This window comes from Acomys russatus, chromosome 13 (assembly GCF_903995435.1).
Source record: "Acomys russatus chromosome 13, mAcoRus1.1, whole genome shotgun sequence".
Lineage (NCBI taxonomy): Eukaryota > Metazoa > Chordata > Mammalia > Rodentia > Muridae > Acomys > Acomys russatus.
Genome location: NC_067149.1, coordinates 15,016,717 through 15,040,643, shown reverse-complemented (window position 1 = coordinate 15,040,643; position 23,927 = coordinate 15,016,717). Strand labels below are relative to the sequence as shown.

The window sequence follows — 23,927 nt, the reverse complement described above, 5'->3', positions numbered from 1 at the left end:
CCTCCTGAGCGATTAAATAAATGGTAGAGATGTGCTATCAATCCCCAGAATCTCAATTATTCTAGAATAAGAAAGTGTTTATTGAATTAGTAACCTTTAATAATTCCTTAAAAGCTTTAGAATTAAATGGATTATAAAGTAATTTATTACTCTGCACTTGCTAAATTCAGACAATTGGATTTATTTTCTGCTTTAATTTACCATAAAATATATTGAAGCAGTAATGATAGTGCATGCTTAGGAGACAGAGGCAGGAGGATCACTATAAGTTGGAGGCTACAATAGGCTAAATAGTAAGTTTCAGACCAGCCAAGGCTCTTTAGATAGACTGTCAATAAATAAACAAACAGCATCCTTCCTTGAGCTAGAGGTATGCTCAGTGGTAGAGTGCTTCCTTAGCGTGCACATGACCCTGGCTTTTGGGCTCTAACATTAGGGAGAGGAAAAATCCAGGTTTTGCTTTTGTATCCCAGTAAGAGTGTCTTACTAAGCATTCCAGGATGGCTTTAGACTCACCCAGGATATCCTCAAGCATTCCTGATACTGGATAGATAGATTTTTTTTTCTGATTTAAATTTTTTATTTTATATGACTGTTTTGCATGCCTCATAACCATGCAGGTGAGAATATGGTGTCAGATCCCCTGAATTGGAGTTTATGGGTGGTTGTGAGCCACCATATGAGTGCTGGGAAACAAACATGAGTTTTCTGCAAAAGTAACAAGTGCTCCTAAGCTCCGAGTCAGCTCTCTAGATCCCAAGGGAAGAAATCTTAAAATGCTTCTCTACAGGCAAAGAACTTGTATTAGAAGTCCACATTCTAAAGCCTATTATAAATATTATCAGAGCCTGTTTAGGATACAAAACCTAGTATAAGAACAGACTGGAAGGCCAGGTGTGGTGGTGCATACCTTTAATCCCAGCATATGGGAGACAGAGGCAGGTGGATCTCTTGTGAGGCTGAGGTCAGCCCAGTCTACAAAGCCACGACAGCCAGGACTACAGGAGAACTCCTGTTTCAGAAAAACCAAAAAATAAAACATAAAAATAACAGGCTGAAAGCTGAGTGTGGCAGCACACACCTTTAATCCCAGCATTCAAGAAGGCAGAGAGGCAAGAGGATCCCTGTGAGTTCAAGGCCAGCCTGGTCTACACAGTCCAGGATAGCTAGGGCTACACAGAGAAACCCTGCCTCGAAAAACAAAACAATCAACAACAACAAAACAGACTGGAGAAGATTAGTTAAGATTTTCTGTTGGGTGATGGTGGCCCACAGCTTTAAGCCCAACACTTGGGAGGCAAAAGCCAGCCTGTTTTACAGAGTGAATTCTAGGACAGCCAAGCCTACACAGAGAAACTCTGCCTTGAAAAAAAAGAAAGATTTTCTCTCTCTCTCTTTGGTTTTCAAGATAGGGTTTCTCTGTTTAGCCTTGGCTGTCCTGGATTCACTTTGTCGACCAGGCTGGCCTCAAACTCATATCAATCCGCCTGCCTCTGCCTCCCAAATGCTGGGATTAGAGGTGTGCACCACCATGCCCAATTTAAGATTTTCTATTATTATTCCACAAATTAGAAGCAGTAAGACGTGTCAGTCTGTAGCAGTATAACCTAGTATACAGGGTGAGAGTTTACTTTATAGTAGAGCATTTATTTAGTGGCTATGAGGCTTTGGGTTTAATCCATTGCACTGCAAAAAGAGACAAGAAAGGAGCTACAGAAAAGTCATACTTGATATTTGTTTTTGTATGAAAATTTACTTGTGGAATGAGCACGTCATTCTCCATGGCCTGGTAACTGTAGAAGTTCTAATATGAAGAGGGGGAAATTTTTTTAAGGTACAAGAGTAAAGCTTAAAATTGATGTCTGTATTTCTTCTCCAACAGACAGCAGGAAATGACCCATACTGTTTTGTGGAATTCCATGAGCATCGTCATGCAGCTGCTGCACTGGCTGCTATGAATGGGCGGAAGATAATGGGTAAGGTAAGCTATCAGACTTACAGGAGGTGACTTGGCCTGGAGTAACAGTTTTCTGTCCCATCTTTCTGCTTCCACCTTCCAGATAGGACTGCGGTGCATGCCACCACACCCAATTTCAGGCAGTGCTTGGAGTGGATAGGCACTCTACAACACAGCTACATACCTAGCTCTTGGAATAGAAAGTTTTAAGTTGGATTTTACCTTGTTTCTGTTTTAGAACCATTATATTCTCTTTGTGGCAAAGAGTCAGCTATTTGTATTTGTATTAAAAAGGTAGGACAGGACTAGAGAGGTGGCTCAGTGCTTAAGAGCACTGACTGCTCTTCCTGAGGTCATAAATTCAGTCTCCAGCAACCACATGGTGGCTCACAACCATCTGTAATGTGATCTGATGCCCTCTTCTGGCCTGTAGGTGTACATGCAGGCAGAGCACTGTAAATAAGTAAATCTTTTAAAAAAAAAAAAAGAGCGCTGACTCTATTCTTCCAGAGGACCTCAGTGTGAGCCTTGTGCCTACCTGATAGCTCACAATCATCTGTAACTTTAGTCCTAGGGGAGCTAATTGTAAAAGGAGCTGGGTATAGTGGCGCACACACTTTTTTGGTTTTCGAGACAGGGTTTCTCTGTGTAGCCTTGGTTGTCCTGGACTGGAGTCATAGACCAGGCTGGCCTTGAACTCCCAGAGACCGGCCTGCCTCTGCCTTATTGAGTACTGGGATTAAGGTGTGTACACCACTACCACTACCTGGCTTTTTTTGTTTCTTTATTTGTTTTTCAAGACAGGGTTTTTTCTGTGTAGCACTGGCTGTCCTGGAACTCGCTCTGTAGACCAGGCTGGCCTCAAACTCAAAGCGATTCACTTGCCTCTGCCTAGTAAATGCTGGGATTAAAGACGTGAGCCACCATCCTTTAGCTTTTTTTGATTCTTTGTGAAATTTCACATCATGCACCCCAATACTACTCATCTCCCCATCCTTCCATATCGGAACTTGCAACCTTCCCCCAAAAGAAAATAAAAAATAAAAACAAAAACAAAACTCATAAATTAAAACAAAGCAAAAAAATATCTGGCTATGGGAATTACAGTGTGTCACAGAGTATATGCTTTTGCCCAGTTTTCTAAACAAATGTTTAGTGCAATGTTGGGTGCTTTTAGGCCTCTGGCTTCTGCTGCGCTATCAATACTGGATCCTCACTGGGCCTTCTTTGGGATGGCCTGTTGTTGGAGATCCTGCAGCTTCGCTCTGCAGGACCAGCATCGTCATGCACTCCAGTAGCTCATAGATGGGGTAGATGTTGGGGTGGGACAACTCAAGGCCCTGGATCTGAGCCTGGGTAGCAGCTGTGTTGTTTATCCTGCCAGTTCTCCTTCACCAGTGGCACCAGGCCCAGCTCTCCTGCTTGTGGCTGCCATCAAGATGTTGGATTGGTTCTCCTGCTCTCAACCCTCTGGCCAGCTCTCCTCACACCCATGCCACCAGGACCAGCTCTACCTTGATAGTAAGGCAAGGTGTGGGGCCCACTCTCCTGAGAGTGGCACACACTTTTAATCTTATCAGTAATGAGGTAGAGGCAGGCATATCTCTGAGTTCAAGATCAGCATGGTCTATATAGCAGGTTCTAGGTCAGCCAAAGCTACATAGTCTAAAATGAATGAATGAATGAATGGATGAATAAAACTATAGGCTAAAGCCTCTAGAGACCAGAGCCCTGTGTTAACTTCTTTTCTCCATAGTGCTGTGCAAAGGATAATTACTAGGTAGTTATGGCACTACTCAAATTTGAATGGAACATAATAGTAAAATGGAGTACTAATGGAGAGGCATCCAAGGGAAATGTATGGGTGACTTTGACTTAAAAAAAGAAAAAAGAAATTGTGGCTGGCAGTAGTGGCGCACACCTTTACCCCACCACCACTCAGGAGGCAGACTCAGGTGGATCTCTGAGTTCAATGCCAGCCTGGTCTACAGAGCAAATTTGAGGACAGCCCAGGACAATGCAGAGAGATACTCTGTCTCAGAAAACAACAAAAACAAACCCAAAACCAGACCCCCCCCCAAAAAAAAAAGTGAAAGCTGAGAATAGTGATATACACCTTTAATTGTAGCTTTGGGAGGCAGAGGCCAGCCTGGTCAATATAGTGTGATCCAGGACAACAAGAACTACATAAGGAGACCCTTTCTCGAAAACAAAGACAAGACAGAATGGAGCCAAAGGGTTAAAAAAGCTATTTGAACATCAGAAATATGCAAAGATTAGGATCAGTTAAACATATCTACATTAGCTGGGCTTGATGCTAAGGCAAGAGGATTGCTAGCTCAAGGCTTGCCTAGTCTATAGAGTGAATTCAAGCTCAGTCTGGCTGGCTTAGTGACTCATCTTAGAGTAAAATGTAGAGAGGGCAGAGCCAAAAATACAGTCAGTGGTAGAACAAAACAAACAAAAAGAAGACCTGTTGCCCTTCCAGAGTCTCTGGATTAGATTCCCAGCACCAGCATGATAGCTCACAACCTTCTGTCACTCCAGTTCCTGGCGATCCATTGCCCTCTTTGGCTTCTCTATAGGTGTGCATATCTAGTAGTGGGTACAAAAGCAAGACAGCCATACACATAAATAAAATCAATCTTAAAAAAGAACAGCTATCTGGGCACTGGTGGCACACACTTTTAATCCCAGCCCTTGGGAACAGAGAGCAGAGTGGATCAGGTTTGAGGCCAACCTGGTCTACAAAGTGAGTGCAAGACAGCTAAGGCTACAGAGAGAAACCTTTCTCACAAAAACAACAACAGCAAAAAAGGAACTGAAGTGTATTTACCAGTTAGAACTTGTTAAACTAGTCCAGAGGATGGATGCTGAGACTGGCACAGGCCTCCCCTGACTGCCTCTTTTTGCACTGTCACAGGATAATGTGATTTTGAGCTTTATTTTTATGGAATAATAAATTTTTTTAATTTAATTTTTTAAAGATTTATTTGTTTAGCCAGGCTTGTTGGCGCACGCCTTTAATCCCAGCACTCGGGAAGCAGGCAGGCAGATCACTGTGAGTTCGAGGCCAGCCTGGTCTACAAAGTGAGTCCAAGACAGCCAAGGCTACACAGAGAAACCCTGTCTCAAAAAACAAACAAACAAACAAATTTATTTGTTTATATATGTATACAGTGCTCTGTCTGCATGTACACCTACAGGCCAGAAGAGGGTATCAGTTATAAGCCACCATGTGGTTGCTGGGAATTAACTCAGGACCTTTGGAAGAGCAGTCAGTCCTCTTAACCTCTAAGTCATCTTTCTAGCCCCTTAATTTTTTATTTTTTTAGGAAGTCAAAGTGAATTGGGCAACAACCCCCAGCAGTCAAAAGAAAGACACAAGTAGTAAGTACATTTAATGCCCCATGGGCATTTGTTGTCGTATACCCCATAGTTCTATTGTAAAGCATATAACATCATACATGTTTGCAGTAATATTTTGATCGTTATCCTGATATGATTTAATGTGTTTGTGTTAATAAATTTAAGAACAAATCTAATCTTTGTCATCAGGTAGTACCGTTGTCAGCACACAGCGTTCACAAGGTAATTGTATCTTCTTAAACATAAAATGAACTCTTGAAAGGGTATTCACTAACCACCTCAAGTTTTTTAATTTGATATTGGTTGGGGGGAGTGGGGAGGAAAGCTATAGTATTTTTATTTATTTATGGCAATATTCTTCCCTTCTTCCCATTGTTGACCAAGTGTGGCTTGTCCATCACTTTGTTGCTAGTTTAAGCTCTCTGTCCCCCTTGGTAGCAGCTGATGCCTTAGAAATACTTTCACCACCTAAAGGGCAAGATACCCTACTTCCCTGAGGTCACCTGGGCTTCATACCCAGATCTTCCAGTGCTCAAGTTGCTCCTGAAACAGTGTTTCCAGAAGAGCAACCCAGTGTGTTGCTTAAGGCCTGCAAATAGGGGTAACTTCTCTTTCCAACTGTACTTTGTCAGCGTTGATGTGTGTGTCCAGTTTACAGTGTTACTCAGCAAATTCGATTTGTCCAATGTTTCTTTTGAGAACTGTCTGTAAAGAACAGAAAACAAAGTTTCAAACATGGGATGGTTATTTCTCTCCAGTGCTTTTTTTAATGGTGCTGATCTAAAGTGAAGGGATCACTGTTTTCATTCTGTTGCCTTCAGTCTTAGTTCACTTGCACACGGATTCACATAAACAGAATGGTGTAATGTCTGGGCAACCAAAACTGTTGGCTTTTGAGAAAACTGTCAAATACTTTAACATCAAACTGTTGCAATGCAAGGTATTTCTTTGATTGTTCTTCACAAAATAATGGCTAAACCAAGTATTTCGTGTAGCTAGCTTCAGTAAATTGCCTTCAATAAGGCAAATCTAGTCTTCATAACTTGCAGTACTTCTACTTAATTATAATTTATAAAGCCTAGATGTAGTAATAAAATGAGTAATAGTAAATAATTATTATTAGAATGATAACTAAGTCTTACTTTTTTTGCAGAACTGAAAGCTTTTATATGTTCCTAGTTTGTTTCCTAGACCCTTGTAATGATTGTAATGACTGTAAATAGTCAGTGACTACCAGCTTCTGGTAGCTCTCAGTCTTTTTAGAAGACTCTTTCCTATGTTGTTAACTTTGATTTGTTATGTTTAAGACTGATAGGATTTTTATAGTGAGGATAGTATTTTATTTATATTTGATTATATAGTCTGTATCATTTTAAGAATACTTTATTGGATCAGCTGTAGTATTTAAATTCTGAAGTTGTATTTTTCTTTTCACTTCCCTCCTTCCTTTGTAAGATCATTTCCATGTGTTTGTTGGTGACCTCAGTCCAGAAATCACAACTGAAGACATCAAAGCAGCTTTTGCACCATTTGGAAGAATTTCGTAAGTAACAAAAGATAAATAAAACAATTAGAAGTAATTTTATGTGATAATTGTAACTTTGTTGTAGCTGTGAACCTTAATTTTAACACTTTAACTATAGCATATTCCACTGTTTAGAGATCATCCAGGAGTCTGACGGCAAGTTGTAGTCCTACTAATATTACCTGATGTTGGGTCATCTTAGACCCTTGCTCAGTTAGCAGTGCTTTCCAGATTGCTGTCTGTACATTCAAACTCCTGAAGGTGTTGTGCCCTGACTCAAGCACTTACTCAGGCGCTTGTATGATTCCATGTATTTTATGTTAATTTAACAAAACAAACCTTAACAGTTTTGATTGAAAAAAACAGTTGGTAGCTATTACTTCCTTAGCATTTAACCTCGCTCTCCCTTTAAAACTTAAAAATAGTGCTTTGTACTGTTTTGTGATAGTAGCCATACCTTTTAGGCCCTTTGTCAGTATTTATTCAGGGTAGCACTCACAGTAGAACTTTGAAAGTCTGAAGAGCATGCCATATCATAATAAGAATAACAAGCAATTTCAATACTTATGCAAGAGTCATTGTTGAGTTTAAGAAAAGTGTTGTAGGGTTTCTGATTCCTTTCTTATTGTATCACTAGAACAAAAGTAAAAAAGGATTTCAAGCTATGACTAGTTTTAACAAAACAGCAGGTAAAGGTGAGAAGATTGGGCCCTGCCGGTGTAGCATGCCTGTAAGCCTAGCACTCAGGGAGGCAGAGACAGGTGGATCTACAAAGTGAGTCTAAGACAGCCAGGGCTCCGCAGAAACCCTGTCTCCAAATACCAAAACTGAAAAAAAAAAAAAAAAGGTGAGGAGATTGGAGAGTAGATGCCCATAGTAGCATTGTGGTGAGTTTTCAGTTGAGAGTTGCAGTTCGTTGGTGAGAGAGTCATCTTGAGGTAGGAAGGACAGGATTGGAACTTACGTTTTGTTTTGTTTGAGATAGGGTTTTTCTGTGTAGCCTTGGCTGTCTTCTTGCTTTGTAGACCAGGCTGGCTTCAAACTCACAGCAATCGCCTGCCTCTGCCTCCCTATTTCTGGAATTACAGGTGTGTGCCACCATGCCCAGCAGGATGGGAGCTTATAAGTGGACAATTCTGTTACATGACACTTTTCTTTGTGAGAACTAGTTAAGAAAATAGTGAAGTTTTAATTTCTTGATTGTTTTTTATGTGCTGTGTTAGGATTTCAGAAGTGGTTGGTTCGCTTTCAAGTGTCTAGAGTAGGCAGGCCTTGTTCCCTGTAGCTCTGAAAGCCCCTCTGCAGAATCGCGTGCATTTTCAGTTTGGTGTAGAGAATCTTGGTAAGTTTCGTCCTGTCCTCAGAGTAGTCACAGTCCCGGAAGGCTTAAGAGCTCTGTTCGGATCCAGGCTGCTGCTTTTTGTGTGAGTCATTTTAGAAGCAAGGAAAGGCCGAGTATATTTCAGGGCTGATACTTCTGAGGCATTAGAAAGAAAATAGCCTTTTCTAATACTGTGAACAAATGAAGTAACTATTTTGGTGGATTTTTAATTTTGATTGAATTACCTTTTCTGATGAGAATTTTAGTTTGAGAAGAAGATAAAGATTGTTAATAATTATTGAAGGCTGATCAAATGGCTCAGCAGGTAAAGGAGCTGCCAAGCCTGATGACCTGAGTCAGTCCCAGAACTCCAAATGGTGGAAGGAGAAAACTGACTCCTGAAAACTGTCCTCTGACCTACACACACACAATTAAAAAAAAAAAATAAAGCCAGAGGTGGTGGTACACACCTTTAATCCCAGCACTCAGGAGGCAGAGGCAGGCGGATCTCTTGAGATGGAGGCCAGCCTGGTCTACAAAGTGAGTCCAGGACAGCCAAGGCTGTACAGAGAAACCCTGTCTCGGAAAAAAAAAAAAGAAGAATAAGAAGGAAAGAAGGAAGGAAAGAAAAAGCCAGAGAGGGTGGCATACTCGTTTAATCCCAGCACTCAGGAGGCAGAGGCAGGTGGATCTCTTGAGTTCGAGGCCACCGTGATGTGCAGAGCAAGTTCCAGGACAGCCAAGGCCACACAGAAGAAACCCAGTCTCAAAAATACAAAATAAAACAAACAGAAAGGAAGGAAGGATGGATGAATGAATGAACAAACGAATACGATTTCTTAGCAAATACTTTTAGAAAGAGTCTCCACCAGAATTATTAGAACAAAAGATCTTCAAAAAGTTCATAGGGTGTGGTGGATTACGCCTTTAATCCCAACAGGTTTAAAAATGGTGAAGTTAAATAACCCTGAGATTTAACAGTTTCATCACTTTGTCATTAAAAACTAGCCTATTTTTTGTTAAATATGACAACATCATATTTTAGTATAGATTTTTTTTGTTTGTATATGTGTATGTGTTTTCATTTGTGTGTGGGTGTATTTGTGTATGTAGATAAAAGGTTAACATCAAGTGTCTTCGTCCATCACTTTGCACCTAATACTTTGAAGCACAGTTTTCCACTAGAACCTAAAGCTCACCAGTTCTACTAGTCCAACCCCCTTACCTCGAGTGTCCCCTGTCTCTGCTTCCCAAGCACTGAAATTACAAGTGAGCTGCCATACTGTCCTGGCATTTATGTGGATGCTGGAGATCTGAACTGGGTCCTTTCATTGTATGATAGCATGTTGTCTACAGAGCGATCTCCCCAGTTCCAGTATTTGGATTTTCTTATGGGCCCATAATTGTTAGCATATTAATTTTTTTTATTGAACAGGCTCTTTTGTTGAGGTAATGTGTGTTTGAATGTTAGCTTATACAGGAAGTTAGCTTTCCTAAGTTTTAAAGAACTATTTGGCAAAACAAACATAACATAGCCAGGCGCACGCCTTTAATCCCAGCACTCGGGAGGCAGAGGCAGGCGGATCGCTGTGAGTTCGAGGCCAGCCTGGTCTACAAAGTGAGTCCAGGACAGCCAAGGCTACACAGAGAAACCCTGTCTCGAAAAAAAAAAACAAAAACAAAAACAAAAAACCAAACATAACATTTTTATTTTTGTTTATGTTGTTTCTTGACTTAAAAGAAATAGTCTCATATCTATGTTTATGGGTTTTTATAGTAGATGTCTCTAGGTGGTTTACACCATGTTTGATTTATAGAAGGTGTGGGGTAAATGGTGGTCTATTGAATAGTTAATGTGAAAATAGTATTTTTCCTAATTTATATAGCTTAAACCCCTCCTGTTTCTTGAGGAGGGCCATATAGCAAATTTTGATATTGAAATAAATCAACTGCCAAATTAAATGCATGTGTGCCATGTAGATAATAGTTACTGTGAAGTGACTTACAGTAGCTTTCCCTAGTCATCAGAATCTGCCGTTTTGATTGTACTTAATAAATCACTTCTAAACTGATCTAAAATATGCTTGTGTGTACTTACAATCACATTGCATGGCTTTCTGACGTGGGTTCTTGTTGTAAACATGCCTGTTTTGTTCATGTGTCTCGAGAGAACAAGCATTGTGACATGCCTGGCTAATTAAAAATAGATTGCCTGTGAAGCACAATTTGAGTCCAGTTTTTTGAGGTATGGAGTTTTAGCTATCGTGGCTGGGTTTTTACTCAATCTCAAATAATAGGGCTCTGGTTATTTTGCAGAGTGTCTCTGAAGAATGGACAGAATTGCCCTGGCTAACTACAAGCTACGGTTCACAGTGGATAAATGTTGGCGTGCTTTTTTACTTTTTGACTTTTTAAAACTTTGTTTCATATCTTGTAGTTTCCAATCAATCTTAATATGAATGCTGTTATGAAATTCAGTATAAAACCTTTTCTTATATAGTGTAAAAGTAAAATGTGTTTGTGTATTCTTCAATGATTTAGCACTTCTGAAAATGTCAAATTCTCAAAATTTACCCTAGCCCAGAATGGGGTTATATATTCATCTGAGAAATGAAGTAATTAGCTTAGGGAATATACAGCTTTTTAATCCTTTAGTTCTCAGTTTTGTATTTTAATTTTTTGAATGATTAGGTAGCATAGCCACCAAATAGCAAATTATAAGTTGCATGGTTAAAGAAAGCCTATGTATTGTACCTAAGTACCTTTTAATTACTAAGCAATTCATGGGAACATCTGCTTTCACCATGCTTAATATTTAGATGTTCATAAGACATTTTGAAGTGAGAAACTTTCTTTATATTATAGACTTATATTTAAGACATTATTGATTTGCATGTCTATAAAATTAACCCTCATTAGCCAATAAATAAGTTTTATAGAATAAAAGGTGAATTTATATTAATGGTTTACTGTTAGTGAAGGTGAAATATAAAAATGAATTGTATTTGGCTCTCATTTTAATGCCCAGAGGACAGTTTATAAAACTCAGTTTCTGGTGGATTCTGTTTCAGAGATGCCCGAGTGGTAAAGGACATGGCTACAGGAAAGTCTAAGGGATATGGCTTTGTCTCCTTTTTCAACAAATGGGTGAGAACAATCAGAAGTGCATATAAAGTGCTGTAGAGAAGGAGGACCATGCTCAGCTTGTTTTGTTTTGGTTTTTTGTTTGTTGTTTTTTGGGGTTTGTTGTTGTTTTTCAAGACAGGGTTTCTTGATGTAACAGCTCTAGCTGTCCTGGAGCTTGCTCTGTAGACCAGGCTGGCCTCAAACTTAGAGATCTGTCTGCCTCTGCCTCCCAAGTGCTTGGATTAAAGGCGTGTGCCACCACTGCCTTGTTTCAGTCTTTTTATTTACTGTGAATTTAGTTTACTGATAATAAACATCTTCACTAGAAAACAGTCTTGTAAAAAAGCTGGGCGCGGTGGCGCATGCCTGTGATCCCAGCACTCGAGAGGCAGAGGCAGGTAGATCCCTGTGATTTTGAGGCCAGCCTGGTCTACAAAGCAAGTTCGGACAGCTAAGGCTACACAGAGAAACCTGTCTCAAAAAAAACAAAAAAATAAAAAAGGAAAAATGAAAACAGTCTCTTCTATTCTGTTTCATTATTTAGTCACTTAGCACCAACACATGCAAAATACTGATATTGTTTCAAACTAAGCAAAGTAAAAATGCTTACAACCAAAATAGCCCAAAACATTTTGTCAAGATACTTTGGACAATTTGTAGTTGCTGCTATCACCAAAACTGAGAGAGCTGTATACTGCTGCCCCTATGTATCCTTACCCTTTTTTAGCATTCCCCAGACCTATTCTCCAGGAAATGGAACTTAAAAGCAATGTTACAATTTTGGAAAGCTGTTAGATTTGTGTTTCCTAAGGCATTTTCATTTTTTAAAATCTGCAAAAAGCATCACGTTTTCCTTATTGCTATGAGTTGTTTGTAATGTCAACTAATTGCAGCTTCTTTGTTGTCTCTAATATGCGGAACAGGATGCAGAAAATGCCATTCAGCAGATGGGTGGCCAGTGGCTTGGTGGAAGACAAATCAGAACTAACTGGGCAACCCGAAAGCCTCCAGCTCCAAAGAGTACATATGAGTGTAGGTGCATTGGAGAAGAGAAGCAATGTGGAATTGTGGAGAGAAAATACACTAGATTTTAAATGTTAGAGCTGTTCCCGGAGACTTAATGCAGAAATAGATGAGAAGCAGATCAAGACTACTGTTGAAAATGTACTTAGTTTTCATTTTTGTGATTTTCAATAATTATCTCTAATGTCAAGTCTCCTGTTAAGTAGAGCATATGGAGTAATGTTTATGTATTTTGTGGGAGGCTTAATCCTAAACTAAAATGTAATGTGTTTTATAGGAATTTTGATTGAGGAAAACTGCCATTGTAGCAGTGTAGTAATGGGTTAAACCTTCTAAATACGGGTAATGATTTGAAGATAGAAAATGTTCTCTCTCCCCAGCAAACACCAAACAGCTGTCATATGATGAGGTTGTAAGTCAGTCTAGCCCTAGCAACTGCACTGTATACTGTGGAGGGGTGACATCAGGACTGACAGGTATGGGAGTTTACTTGTGTGGTACCTTGAATCTAGCTTAATCTGAAAAGTTTCATATTTATAGGTTTTTAATAGTGTGAAATCTTTATGTTCTTTGTTTTTGTTTTTTAACAGAACAGCTAATGCGTCAGACTTTTTCTCCATTTGGACAAATAATGGAAATTCGAGTCTTCCCAGATAAAGGATATTCATTTGTTCGGTATGAGTAGTTTCTTTCAATGCTTTTTTTCTTCAGAAATAATTTTGAACATTTAGTATAGTGGTTTTCTTTCTTTTAAATATTTATTTGTTTATTTGTTTGTACAGTATTCTGCCAGCATGTGTAACTACACAGCAGAAGAGGGCACCAGATCTCATTCTAGATGGTTGTGAGCTACCATGTGGTTGCTGGGAATTGAACTCAGGACCTTTAGAAGAACAGACAGTGCTCTTAACCTCTGAGCCATCTCTTCAGCTCTGTATAGTGGTTTTCTTAAGAATTTGTTTTGGCTTGATCATTTGAGACCCAGCTCAAATGTATTTACTTGGATACACTGAAGCCAGAGACAGAAATGTCTTTAGTGTATATATAGCTGTGTGCTCATTTTTATTATTCACTCTTTATTGACAAGATCACACTGTGCTGCCCTGGATGGCCTCGAACTCACATAGCACCACCTGCCTCTATCTTGCAAGTGCTGGGATAGGGCTACATACTGATACATTTTGTAACTCCCTCTTTCCAGACCAATACCAACAAAGCATGCCCTCCATTAATGTATTTCCTATACTAGGTTTGGGGGCGCAGATCTATAATCTTAGCATTTGAGTCATTGATGATCAGAAGTTCAAGGTCAGCCTGGACTGCATGAGGCCCCGTCTTTTGTTTTGTTTTCAAAGACAGGGTTTCTCTGTCTTGACTATCCTGGACTTGCTTGGTAGACCAAGCTGGCCTTGAACTCACAGAGATCTGCCTGTCTCTGCCTCACTGAGTGCTGGGACCACCATGCCCAGCTTGAGACCCTGTCTTTTTAAAAAATTTTTAAAAAGGATGAAAAAGAAAAATCTCCACAGCTGTAAGATCTTTGAAAAACATAGCAAAGAAAATATGCCACTTTTTTTTTGTTGGTAAGTGGGGATTATTTCAGAATCCCCCGCCCCCACCCCCCCCCCCCCCCCAGACAGGGTTCACCTGCCTCTGTTTCCCGAGTGCTGGGATTAAAGATGTGCTTAGAATCCTGTTTTTTGTTGGTTTTTTTTTTTTTTTTTTCATACTTGCTTTGCTTTTCTTACCCCTCCCCAAATGTTCAAATTTATTTATTTTTTTTTATTTCTATTTCTATTTTTCTTTTTTGTTTTTTTCGAGACAGGGTTTCTCTGTGTAGCCTTGGCCATCCTGGACTCACTTTGTAGACCAGGCTGGCCTCGAACTCACAGCAATCCGCCTGCCTCTGCCTCCCGAGTGCTGGGATTAAAGGCGTGTGCCACCACACCCGGCTTATTTATTTTTCATTTTAAAAATAGTTTGTGTTCATAAATACTTAAAATAATTTATATTGGTGATTCTTAATATTGTTTTCAATAGGTTCAATGCCCATGAAAGTGCAGCACATGCAATTGTTTCTGTTAACGGTACTACCATTGAAGGGCATGTGGTGAAGTGCTATTGGGGCAAAGAGACTCTTGATATGATAAATCCTGTGCAACAGGTGAGAGGGTCCTTGACCTTGGGATGGAATTGCTGGGCTAGTAATGAGGTTGCTTTAAAATGAAGCGTGTTGATGAAGCTTGTTAATGAGTTCCTAGCTCACGTCATAGTATATAAGGGCTCTTCCTACATGTATTATAGTTCCGGAGTGGTGTGTCACGGATTGCAGTGGTGACATGATGAGTGTAACCGCCTCAGTTGACTCATGCTCACACAGTGGATTTTAAAATGCTCCACCAAACCTAAGAGGGTATTAAATCTTTTCTTAATACTTGATCGATATATTCACATTGATTTGGAGAACTCAAAGCATGCTTGATCCTACTGAACAAAAAATAAATATAGAAATATATGTACGCTTTTGTATTGCTGCTTTTTTTTTTTTTCTGTAGGCCACTCTAGTCATCCAAACTCAGTGATTTCTATGAGGGTGTTATAAATGGCGCATAGAGGAGCCAGTGAGGAAAACCCTAAGCCACACATACAGATGTCTAACGTTCCTACTCTAGAGGAAACAGTCCTCTACAGTTAGGAGTACCAAGTTCAGTCTTTATCGTTAGCCTTTTGCCTGAGCCTTACAAAGACTGCTATTTAAAGCACCATATAGTTACAGCAGTATGGTGGTACTTTTTCAGTGGTCTTTCTGTGAGTGTGTGTGTGTGTGTGTGTGTGTGAGAGAGAGAGAGAGAGAGAGAGAGAGAGAGAGAGAGAGAGAGAGAGAGAGAGAGATGCTGGGGATTGAAATCCAGACCTCACATAGATTTAGTAAGCACTTATTCTACCACTGAGCCTCATTCTCCCAGGCCTGTCCTATTATTCCAGTTGTGGTAATGGCCCTGTTCTTTGGCTGTGTGGTGTATTAAGACTGTATATACAAAGAACTTCAAGTAATACTAACTTATCTGTAATTTTAATTGATAGCAAAATCAAATTGGATATCCACCAGCTTATGGCCAGTGGGGCCAGTGGTACGGAAATGCGCAACAGATTGGCCAGTATGTGCCTAATGGTTGGCAGGTACCTGCCTATGGACTGTATGGCCAGCCGTGGAGCCAGCAGGGATTCAAGTAAGCACATTTACTCCTTCTTTTCTTTCCCTATTTCTTTTTTCCCGAAAAAACAAGGTTTCTCTGTGTAACAGAGCCCTGGCTGTCCTAGGACCCAAAGAGATCCGCCTGCCTCTCCTCTTGAGTGCTGGGATTACAGGCGTGTGCCACCAAGCCCAGTTCTCTTTGCCTTTCTTAACCTTGGAAAAACTTCAGAAAGAAACTTTTAAGTACTGAGTAAATCCTGTGGTCCCAGTCTTAACTTAAGCATGATGAACACACACACACACACTAAGGTAAACTTTTTTTTTTTTTTGGTTTTTCGAGACAGGGTTTCTCTGTGTAGCCTTGGCCATCCTGGACTCACTTTGTAGACCAGGCTGGCCTCGAACTCACAGCGATCCGCCTGCCTCTGCCTCCCGAGTGCTGGGATTAAAGGCGTGCGCCACCACGCCCGGCTCTAAGGTAAACTTTTGCCTGAAAATATTACATTTTATTTATTTGTGTGGCACATGTACCACTGTGTACTCATGGGGAAAACTTGGGGGGGGAGTTCTTTATTCTACCATATGCGTCCTGGGGATCGAACTCAGGTTGTCCATCTTAGTGGCAAATACCTTGACCCAGTGAGCCATCTGTCCAGTTCCTATGTTTTGTTTTCTGAGACAGATGAAGCCAATGCTGGCCTTGAACTTTAATTCTACTGTTTTTGCTTCCCAGTTATAGGAGTTCAACACCACACCCAACTTAGTCAACTTTCTAGTGAAAAATACTTGATAGTGTCTAAGCCTTTCATATGACTGTAGTTCCTTATCTTGAATACACGTTTTTAAAATTAGTTTATTTATTTATTCATTACATCCCAGATATACATATGTGTTTTATATTTGTGAGTCTCTTGCCTGTATGTTTATCACCTGGTGCCTACAGTGGTCAGGAGACGGTATGGAGTAAGAGATAGTTGTGAGCCACCACATGGTTATTGGGAATTGAACCTGGGTCCTCTACAAGAGCAACAAGTGCCCTTAACCCTTGAGTCAACTTTTGCAGTCCCTGGGTATACATTCTTTACCCATGGAGAGCAACTCTTGCCACATAGGTACTAGCTGTCTAAAAACTTCCCTTTCTCTTGGTACATCTGCTCCTCTGCCAAAGAGTGTGCCCTCTAAGATGAAAGGCTGCCCCAGGTGCTTTCCTGCAGGCTTCACCTTTCCCAAACCTACTTTATTTGGGGTTCTTCAAATGCTTATACCTTCCTTCCAACCTGCCTACCCTAGATAGGAGAGAAAGGAGATTTAGGGGAACAGGAGAAGTAGACCTTGTTGTATTCGGTTCCTGGGAGCGATTCCCCTGGCGTAATCGGCAGGATTTCAGCAGACCAGCAATTCCACCAAAGTGGCTGCTGGAACCTGGAACAGCAACTGGAACCTGGAGCCTTCTCTAGGAGCCTCTCCAAGTGGAGCGGTGAACAGCCAAACAATACCAAGACACAGAAAGCCTCAGCCTCTTGTTTTGGGTTCATATATTTATCTCTTCTCAGAGTCTGTATTAGGATGTCTTTCAGCTGGCAAAAGCCACGCTCCTCCATGAAGTGGTTGGACTTCTAAGTGGATAACCATCACCTGCTCTCTCACAAGTCTGTTCCCCATCCCACACTTGGGATCAAAACAAAAGCATGTTTACATCCACTACACTTAACTTTCCCCAAACTTTGTGGTCCTTCACTTGCACCATATAGGCTATTGGATAGCCTCCCAATATTTGCCAGTGTTACTTGTAGCTGCCCAATTTATCAAGGGCATTTGAACAGCAAGTTTGGTTCCTCATTCCCAAGATAACCAATGACTCACAGATGACATTTGTCTGTGATGACACAGAACTCTGGCATTAGCCCATCCTCTTCCTCCTGTTTTTCTGGTGTTTGCCAGTGCAGCTCTGTCCGTGCTTACATGTCCCTGAACTTTGCTCAGGCCCTGGTCTTCCCTGTGAGTCGATGAAATGAAGGAGCAGTACAAGTGCTTTGATACATTCATTGGGCTTCTTTTTTCCTTTATAAAAAAGTTTATTTATACATTGTTATGTCATAGGCCTTATATACCCTAAATGGTACCATTTTATTTACATTTCTAAAAAATAAACTAGGATTATAAGTATATTATATCAAGATATACTGTAGGGCAATCAAGGTGGCACATACCTTTAATCCCACTTGGGAAGCAGAGACTGGTGTAGCTATATAATTTGGAGGCAAGCCTGGTCTACATTTCAGGCCAGCTCAGGCTACCTAGACCCTTTTTAAAAAAAAGAAAAGAAGAAAGATATGTGTATGTTTCAGATTTAAAATATTGTGTAAAGGAGCTGGAGCTGGGATGATGGCTAACAGTTAAGATCACATGCTGTTTCTGCACAGGACCAGACTTCAATTCTCAAGCTCTCAGCCATCTGTAGCTCTAGTTCCAGGAGATCCAGTACCCCTTTGCACCTACAAACATGCAGGCAAAAACTCAAGTACATAAAAGTACATTTTTTTTTTTTACTTAGTTTTATTGGTATGTAGGTGTCAGATGCCTTGGAACTGGAGGTACAGACAGTTGTGAGCTGTGATGTAGGTGCTGGGAATTGAACCCAGGTCCTTTGGAATAGCAGATAGTGCTCCTAACCACTAAGCCATCTCTCCAGCCCCCATAAAAGTAAATCTTAATAAAGAGTAAGTAAACCCTTAAGAAATGCTTTTTTTATACAAAGCGAGTCAAGGCTACACTATCTTGAAAAAGCAAAAAAAAAAAAGAAACACTTTTTTTGTTGTTGTTTTTGTTTTGTTGAGACAGTGCTTCTCTGTGTAGCCGTGGGACTCCCTTTGGAGACCAGGCTAGCCTAGAATTCACAGTGATCCACCTGCCTCTGCTTCCCGAGTGCTGGGATTAAAGGTATGCGCCACCACACCTGGCTAAGAAATACTTTTTAAAAACTACTTTCTAGTTTTCCTTGAGTTTTTGTGTTTTGTTTTGTTATTTTGAGACAGGATTTCTCTGTGTAGCCCTGGCTGTTCTGGAACTCTGTATGTAGACCAGGCGGCCTTAAACTCACAAAGACCTACCCGCCTCTGCTGCCTGAGTACTGCAAACAAAGGGAGTGGCTTCTTCAATGTGCATCTAGCCTAAGTGGAGTGAGCTTCTAAGTTCAAAGGAATGAATGTTTATAGATAATAAGTATTTTCTTGGCTGTGATTTCTAGAAAACTTTTCTAGAAAAATATCCAGGCTGGCCATGGTGGTACACGCCTTTAATCCCAGTAGGCAAAGGCAGGTGTATCTCTGAGTTCAATGACAGCCTGGTCTACAAAGTGAGTTCCAGGACAGCCAAGGCTACACAGAGAAACCCTGTCTTAACAAATGAAATAGAAAAAGTATGTGTTTGTGCATGTGTTACTCACTCTTGGCCTGACACTGTTTTAACAATGGATTCCCCTCCCCTCTGCTTCTTTTGCTTTTTCTAACAGTCAGACCCAGTCTTCTCCACCATGGATGGGACCTAATTACAGTGTGCCGCCACCTCAAGGGCAGAATGGCAATATGCTGCCTAATCAGCCTGCTGGATATCGAGTGGCCGGGTATGAAACCCAGTGAAAAGAGACCACAGAATGGAAGCCGTGGCTTGAAGCCACAGGGAGGGTAGGAAAGCTGTTGTTTACGTAAAGATTTATCAGATCAGTCAGTACAAATGCCAGATACAATGTATTTATTTAAAAGATTCATTTTTTAATCATGAAATTACTTTTCATCCACAGTTTTAAAAAGAAATAAGATAGTGGATGTCTGCCAATTTTTGCCTTTATTATCCTTTTTGATAAGGTTTCTCAGATCCTTGTTTCAAAGACAAATGCAGGGGTTGCTGCCACTTTAAAAAAAATAAGAGGCAGAAAAATTGCACAATGTTGAACTTTTTTCCACTAAAGTAGCGTGCAGTTTTAGTTTGCATTCCTGATTTTTAAAACATGTAATATAGATGTAAAAAGAAAAGCCAAACTTGTGCAAAGTCTAGAAGTTCTTTATGACTTTCAGCTTATGCACAATCTGTGTTAGGTTTTAAAAGTAGGCATTGTGTGAGCTGTACCATCTCCACTGTTATCCCTTTGGAATTTTTAAATGTAAATTATTAGTTTATATCATTTTGTATTTACATTTTTCATAAATTTGTCCTGCCTTATGAAAATTCTGTAAAATATTCTTAAATGAAAAAAAATGATGTTCACTTAGATTGAAAACTTTTCTCAGATGGACTGATAATTGCATTCATCTTGTTTTTATATGAGAAGGTGCCTCAAGAATTCCCTGTTGAATTTGTTTAAAAGAATTTTTATCTTCTGTGATAAACTTTGCCATGTACTAGGAACTAGAAAGACAAGAAACTTGTTACTAAAGAGAATCTGCAATGTGATTAAGTCCTCACAAACATCAGTTTCATGTGTCAACGTCTACGTTTACATGTATTGTTTTCTAAGATATTTCAGCAAGTAATATTTTGCAGTTAGCAAACTTTGTCATTTCATTCTTAAAGGTGTCATGAAGTGTAGACGTGAGAAAGGCTTTACGTTTGCATGTGAATATCACATACATACTTTGGTAGTCTTTGATTCAAACTCATCTGCTCTTGCTTTTCAAGAATTTCGAGACACAAAGATGTATGTAAAGGAATATATTAATTTGATGTTTTCTAGTTAGATTTGCTTTAAAAAAGTAAATCCACTTTAATATGTATAAACGATAGCTGTGAAACTGTAGAATATTCCTCTGTCAGGCTTGGGATTCATTAAGAACTCCAAAACTAGCCTGAAGGACCAGGTGGGCAAAACATTTTTTAAATATTCAGAGGCCAAAATATGAACAAATAAAACTCTTAAAAATCCTACCTCCTTAAATAGCCTTTGAGGAAGAGGTTCCTCAGCATAGGCACGGCTTTGGTTCTTTGGTACCCGATATCTTGGAGCTCCCACATTATTGTTTTTAGGTTTGCTCTTTGCTGGCATTACTCTAGCCTTGGGGTTTCTAGTATATTTCAGAGTCTCTTGGTTTGGTTTGGTTTCAGTGATGACCATAACCTCCTCCTTGACAACAGAGAGGAAGGAGCCCCTGTGAATTGTGGGTTTTGAGACCTGCAGAGAGCTCCCAGCATTTTACTTAGGCCTGTGGAATTGGAAGCATTTCCTGGCCTGTATCTTCCAGGTAGGAGCACATGACTCTAACCTGTTTTCTAAGCCAGTCCCTTGTAAAACAGCCCAGGAAGACAACTTGAAAATGTGTACTTCTCTGGAGCTCAGTTCTATGCAGTTGTGCTAATGTTTCAGTAAGTCACTGTGTATCTTTAAGTACTAATACATTGAAATTTGCTTTATGAAAGATGAATAAATTTTTTAAATATTTGGAAATTTTATTTCTTTGTAAACTTCTACAGATCAGGACAGGCAATAAAAGCAGCTTAAATGAAATACTAGAAATGAAAAACAAACAAACAGAAGCCTACATCAGGGAGCTATTTTAGTTTTCTCTGGATTTGTTTCTATTCTGGCATCCTCAGTATTTTTCTCTGTTTAAGAATTTTACTTCTTTTGCAACTTTAGGCTGGAGGATCTTTTGGGCACAAGTTACTTTGTGCAACAGTGTAGTTTCTTCTTTTGCCTCTTTCTAGTACTAAAGACTTTAATTCACAGCATGTTCTTATTACACATATCTTAAAATTCACGTTGATTTTGCTGTTGAGCAATTAGTAGTGCTGTGTTCCTGATAAAAGACTGACATTTTAGGAATGTAACTGGTGTTGGTTTAAATTTCAATGTTGAATCATTTACATCCTTTCTCAACCTAAAACACTTCATCCTGGTATAAGTATCAGGTAAGGAAATGAAGGTTTTTTAAAAATGAAATTTTTTGCAATATGCATTTGGGTTTTACTCTCTGGTACTGTAAAGAACCTGAGTGACTCTCAATGGGTCATGGAGCCAGTATTCTTTATCCTGACTGTTTGGATATTAAAATTCCTTTATGTTTTCTATGACCTGTGGGATCTTTTTTGTAGTGGTTATTGTGTGTGAGGTATTTTTTTCCTGGTGTGCTCATGTTGTTAACACTCACTGAGGTGTTTCTTAAGAGTTCTTGCACCTTATCCCAGAAACCTTGGTCTGTGTGAGTTTGGTCTTCCTGTTGAAAATAAGGCTCACTGTCCAGATTTTCCTTCTCTTTTGTTAACCCTGTGCTCACCTTTTAGATTTGTGCTGGAGTTCCCATCCATCTACCACGTGCTGCTGAGATTATATAGTTCAGTTAGAGAAACAAAAAGTGTTCATAGGAAAATTTTTAAAGCAAACCTTTTAAATGAGTGATGATTTCTAAAAACTATTATTTATTGGCCTAGTGACCTGGCTTAGCAGGTAAGGGTGACTGCCACCAAGCCTAATGGCCTGAGTTTGATCTCTGGAATGCACTTGCTGGAAGTAGAGAGCTCTCAACTTAATATCATATGTATCATATATGTGTGTGCTTGTGGGTACATGTGCTGGTGGATGCAGAAGAGAGGGTGTTGAGTTCCTGGAGCGGAGATGCAGGTGGTTGGGAGCTGCTTCACGTTGGTGCTAGGAATTGAATTATTTAAGAACATTACATGCTCTCAACCATGGAGCCTTCTTCCTAACTTCACTTTTGTTTGTTTGTTTGGTTGGTTGGTTAGTCTGGTTTTTGATTTTTTGAGACAGGGTTTCTGTGTAACTGCTCTGCCTGTCCTGGACTCTCTATGTAGACCAGGCTGGCCTCAAACTCACAGAGATCTGCCTGCTTCTGCCTCCCAGGTGCTGGGATTAAAGGCATGTGCCACCACAGCCACCACAGCTGGCGTCTTTTCTGGTTTGTTTTTGTTTTTGTTTTTGAGACAGGGTCTCAGTATATAGCTCTGGCTTAGTTGGAACTCAGAGATCTGCCTACCTCTGCTTTTGAGTGCTGGGATTAAAGGCCTGGCTTAATTACTGTTCTACTGCTGTGAAAAGACACCATGACCAAGGCAACTTATAACACAAAACATTTCATTGGAGCTCGCTTATAGAGGATTAAATTTATTATTATTATAGCTAAGAGTGGCGGCAGGCAGGCATGGTGCTGGAGCAGACAGTGACAGGTAAAGGGCCTTTTCAACCTTACAACCCATTCCCAAAGTCACGCCTCCAATAAGACCACACCTATTCCTAAGCAGTTAATCAACGAAACCAAACAGCCAAATGTGTGAGCCTACAGGGACCAATCTCATTCAGACTGATGCAGAGAGCTATTCCAGTCACTGTATGTAGCCTGACTGGTATTTTTAGGGTTTGACAAGCATCCTCTACGACCTTGAGTGTTTGGTCTTCTTTGGTTTTTTTGAGACAAGGTTTCTCTGGGTAGCCTTGGCTGTCCTGGACTGGCTTTGTACACCAGACTGGCCTTGAACTCACTGAGATCTACCTGCCTCTGCCTCCCCAGTGCTGGGATTAAAGACGTGCACCACCACAGCGGGAAAGCTTTCTTTCTTAATGAAATGAAGGCATTGCAGCTGAGCAGGACTTTTTTTTTTTTTTTTTTTTTTTTTTTTTTTTGCTTTGAGACTTTAGTCATGTGACTTTATGGTAAAGGTCATCTGCTTTTTAGCCAGGCGTAGTAGGAGATGCCTGTAACCACAGCACTCAGGAACTTGAGGCAGGAGAATGGCCATGAATTCTAGATCTGGACTCCATGGGCACATATATACCTGCACATATGTATGCATAGCCACATATACATGCACATAAACTGTTTTTCTTTTTTTGTTGTTGTTAGGTTTTAAATTATGTTTCTATCAGGGGAGGGTTGGGGGGGGGCTGGAGAGATGACTCAGTGGTTAAGAGCACTGGCTGCTCTTCCAAGGGACCTTGGTTCAAACTAACATCCATATGGTGGTTTTCAGGGAATCCAACGCCCTCTTTTTGACCTCTGCAGGGCATGCAGATGGTGTGTAGGTATGCATGCAGCCAAAACACCTATTCACATAAAATTTGGGGGTAAGGGAGAAAAGAAATGGGTATTAAAAGCTAGGCATGGTGTTGCATACCTGTAATCCTAGCAGTCAAGAAGCTGAGTCAGGAGAATCAGCATTTGAGTCTCTGTTCAGACTTTTGTTGTTGGTTGGGTTTTTTGTTTATTTGGTTGCTTGGTTTTGGGTTTATTTATTTATTTTGGTTTGGTTTGGTTTTTGTTTTGTTTTGTTTTGTTTTTTTTAAGAATTTGTTTTGGAAGGAATTACAGCCTTGTTCTTATACTTGCAGTATACTTTGTATATACTGTTACTAGAAAAACATCTTTCCATGGGTTTCTCAAAAAGCAGAGAAATGTCCTTCAGCCCT

The 23,927-nt window shown here is 40.1% G+C and overlaps 1 protein-coding gene across 7 annotated transcripts in view; it reads left to right on the top strand.

Moving 5' to 3' along the window:
* The window catches only part of Tia1 (TIA1 cytotoxic granule associated RNA binding protein), a 29,263-nt gene extending 9,715 nt beyond the window's left edge, over positions 1–19,548 (top strand). The window contains exons 3-13 of one of the 7 annotated variants that reach the window (XM_051154851.1): positions 1,883–1,981; positions 5,293–5,347; positions 5,516–5,548; positions 6,782–6,869; positions 11,244–11,319; positions 12,222–12,330; positions 12,702–12,797; positions 12,912–12,996; positions 14,362–14,485; positions 15,406–15,551; positions 19,029–19,548. In XM_051154851.1, coding sequence (XP_051010808.1) covers positions 1,883–1,981; positions 5,293–5,347; positions 5,516–5,548; positions 6,782–6,869; positions 11,244–11,319; positions 12,222–12,330; positions 12,702–12,797; positions 12,912–12,996; positions 14,362–14,485; positions 15,406–15,551; positions 19,029–19,155 — 1,038 coding nt within the window. In that variant the 3' untranslated portion in view covers positions 19,156–19,548. Of the gene's footprint in view, positions 1–1,882; positions 1,982–5,292; positions 5,348–5,515; positions 5,549–6,147; positions 6,267–6,781; positions 6,870–10,488; positions 10,555–11,243; positions 11,356–12,221; positions 12,463–12,701; positions 12,798–12,911; positions 12,997–14,361; positions 14,486–15,405; positions 15,552–19,028 lie in introns of those variants that run through there. The other 6 variants (XM_051154852.1, XR_007831599.1, XR_007831600.1 and 3 more) reach the window with 6 other exon arrangements.
* Positions 19,549–23,927: the final 4,379 nt, after the last annotated feature.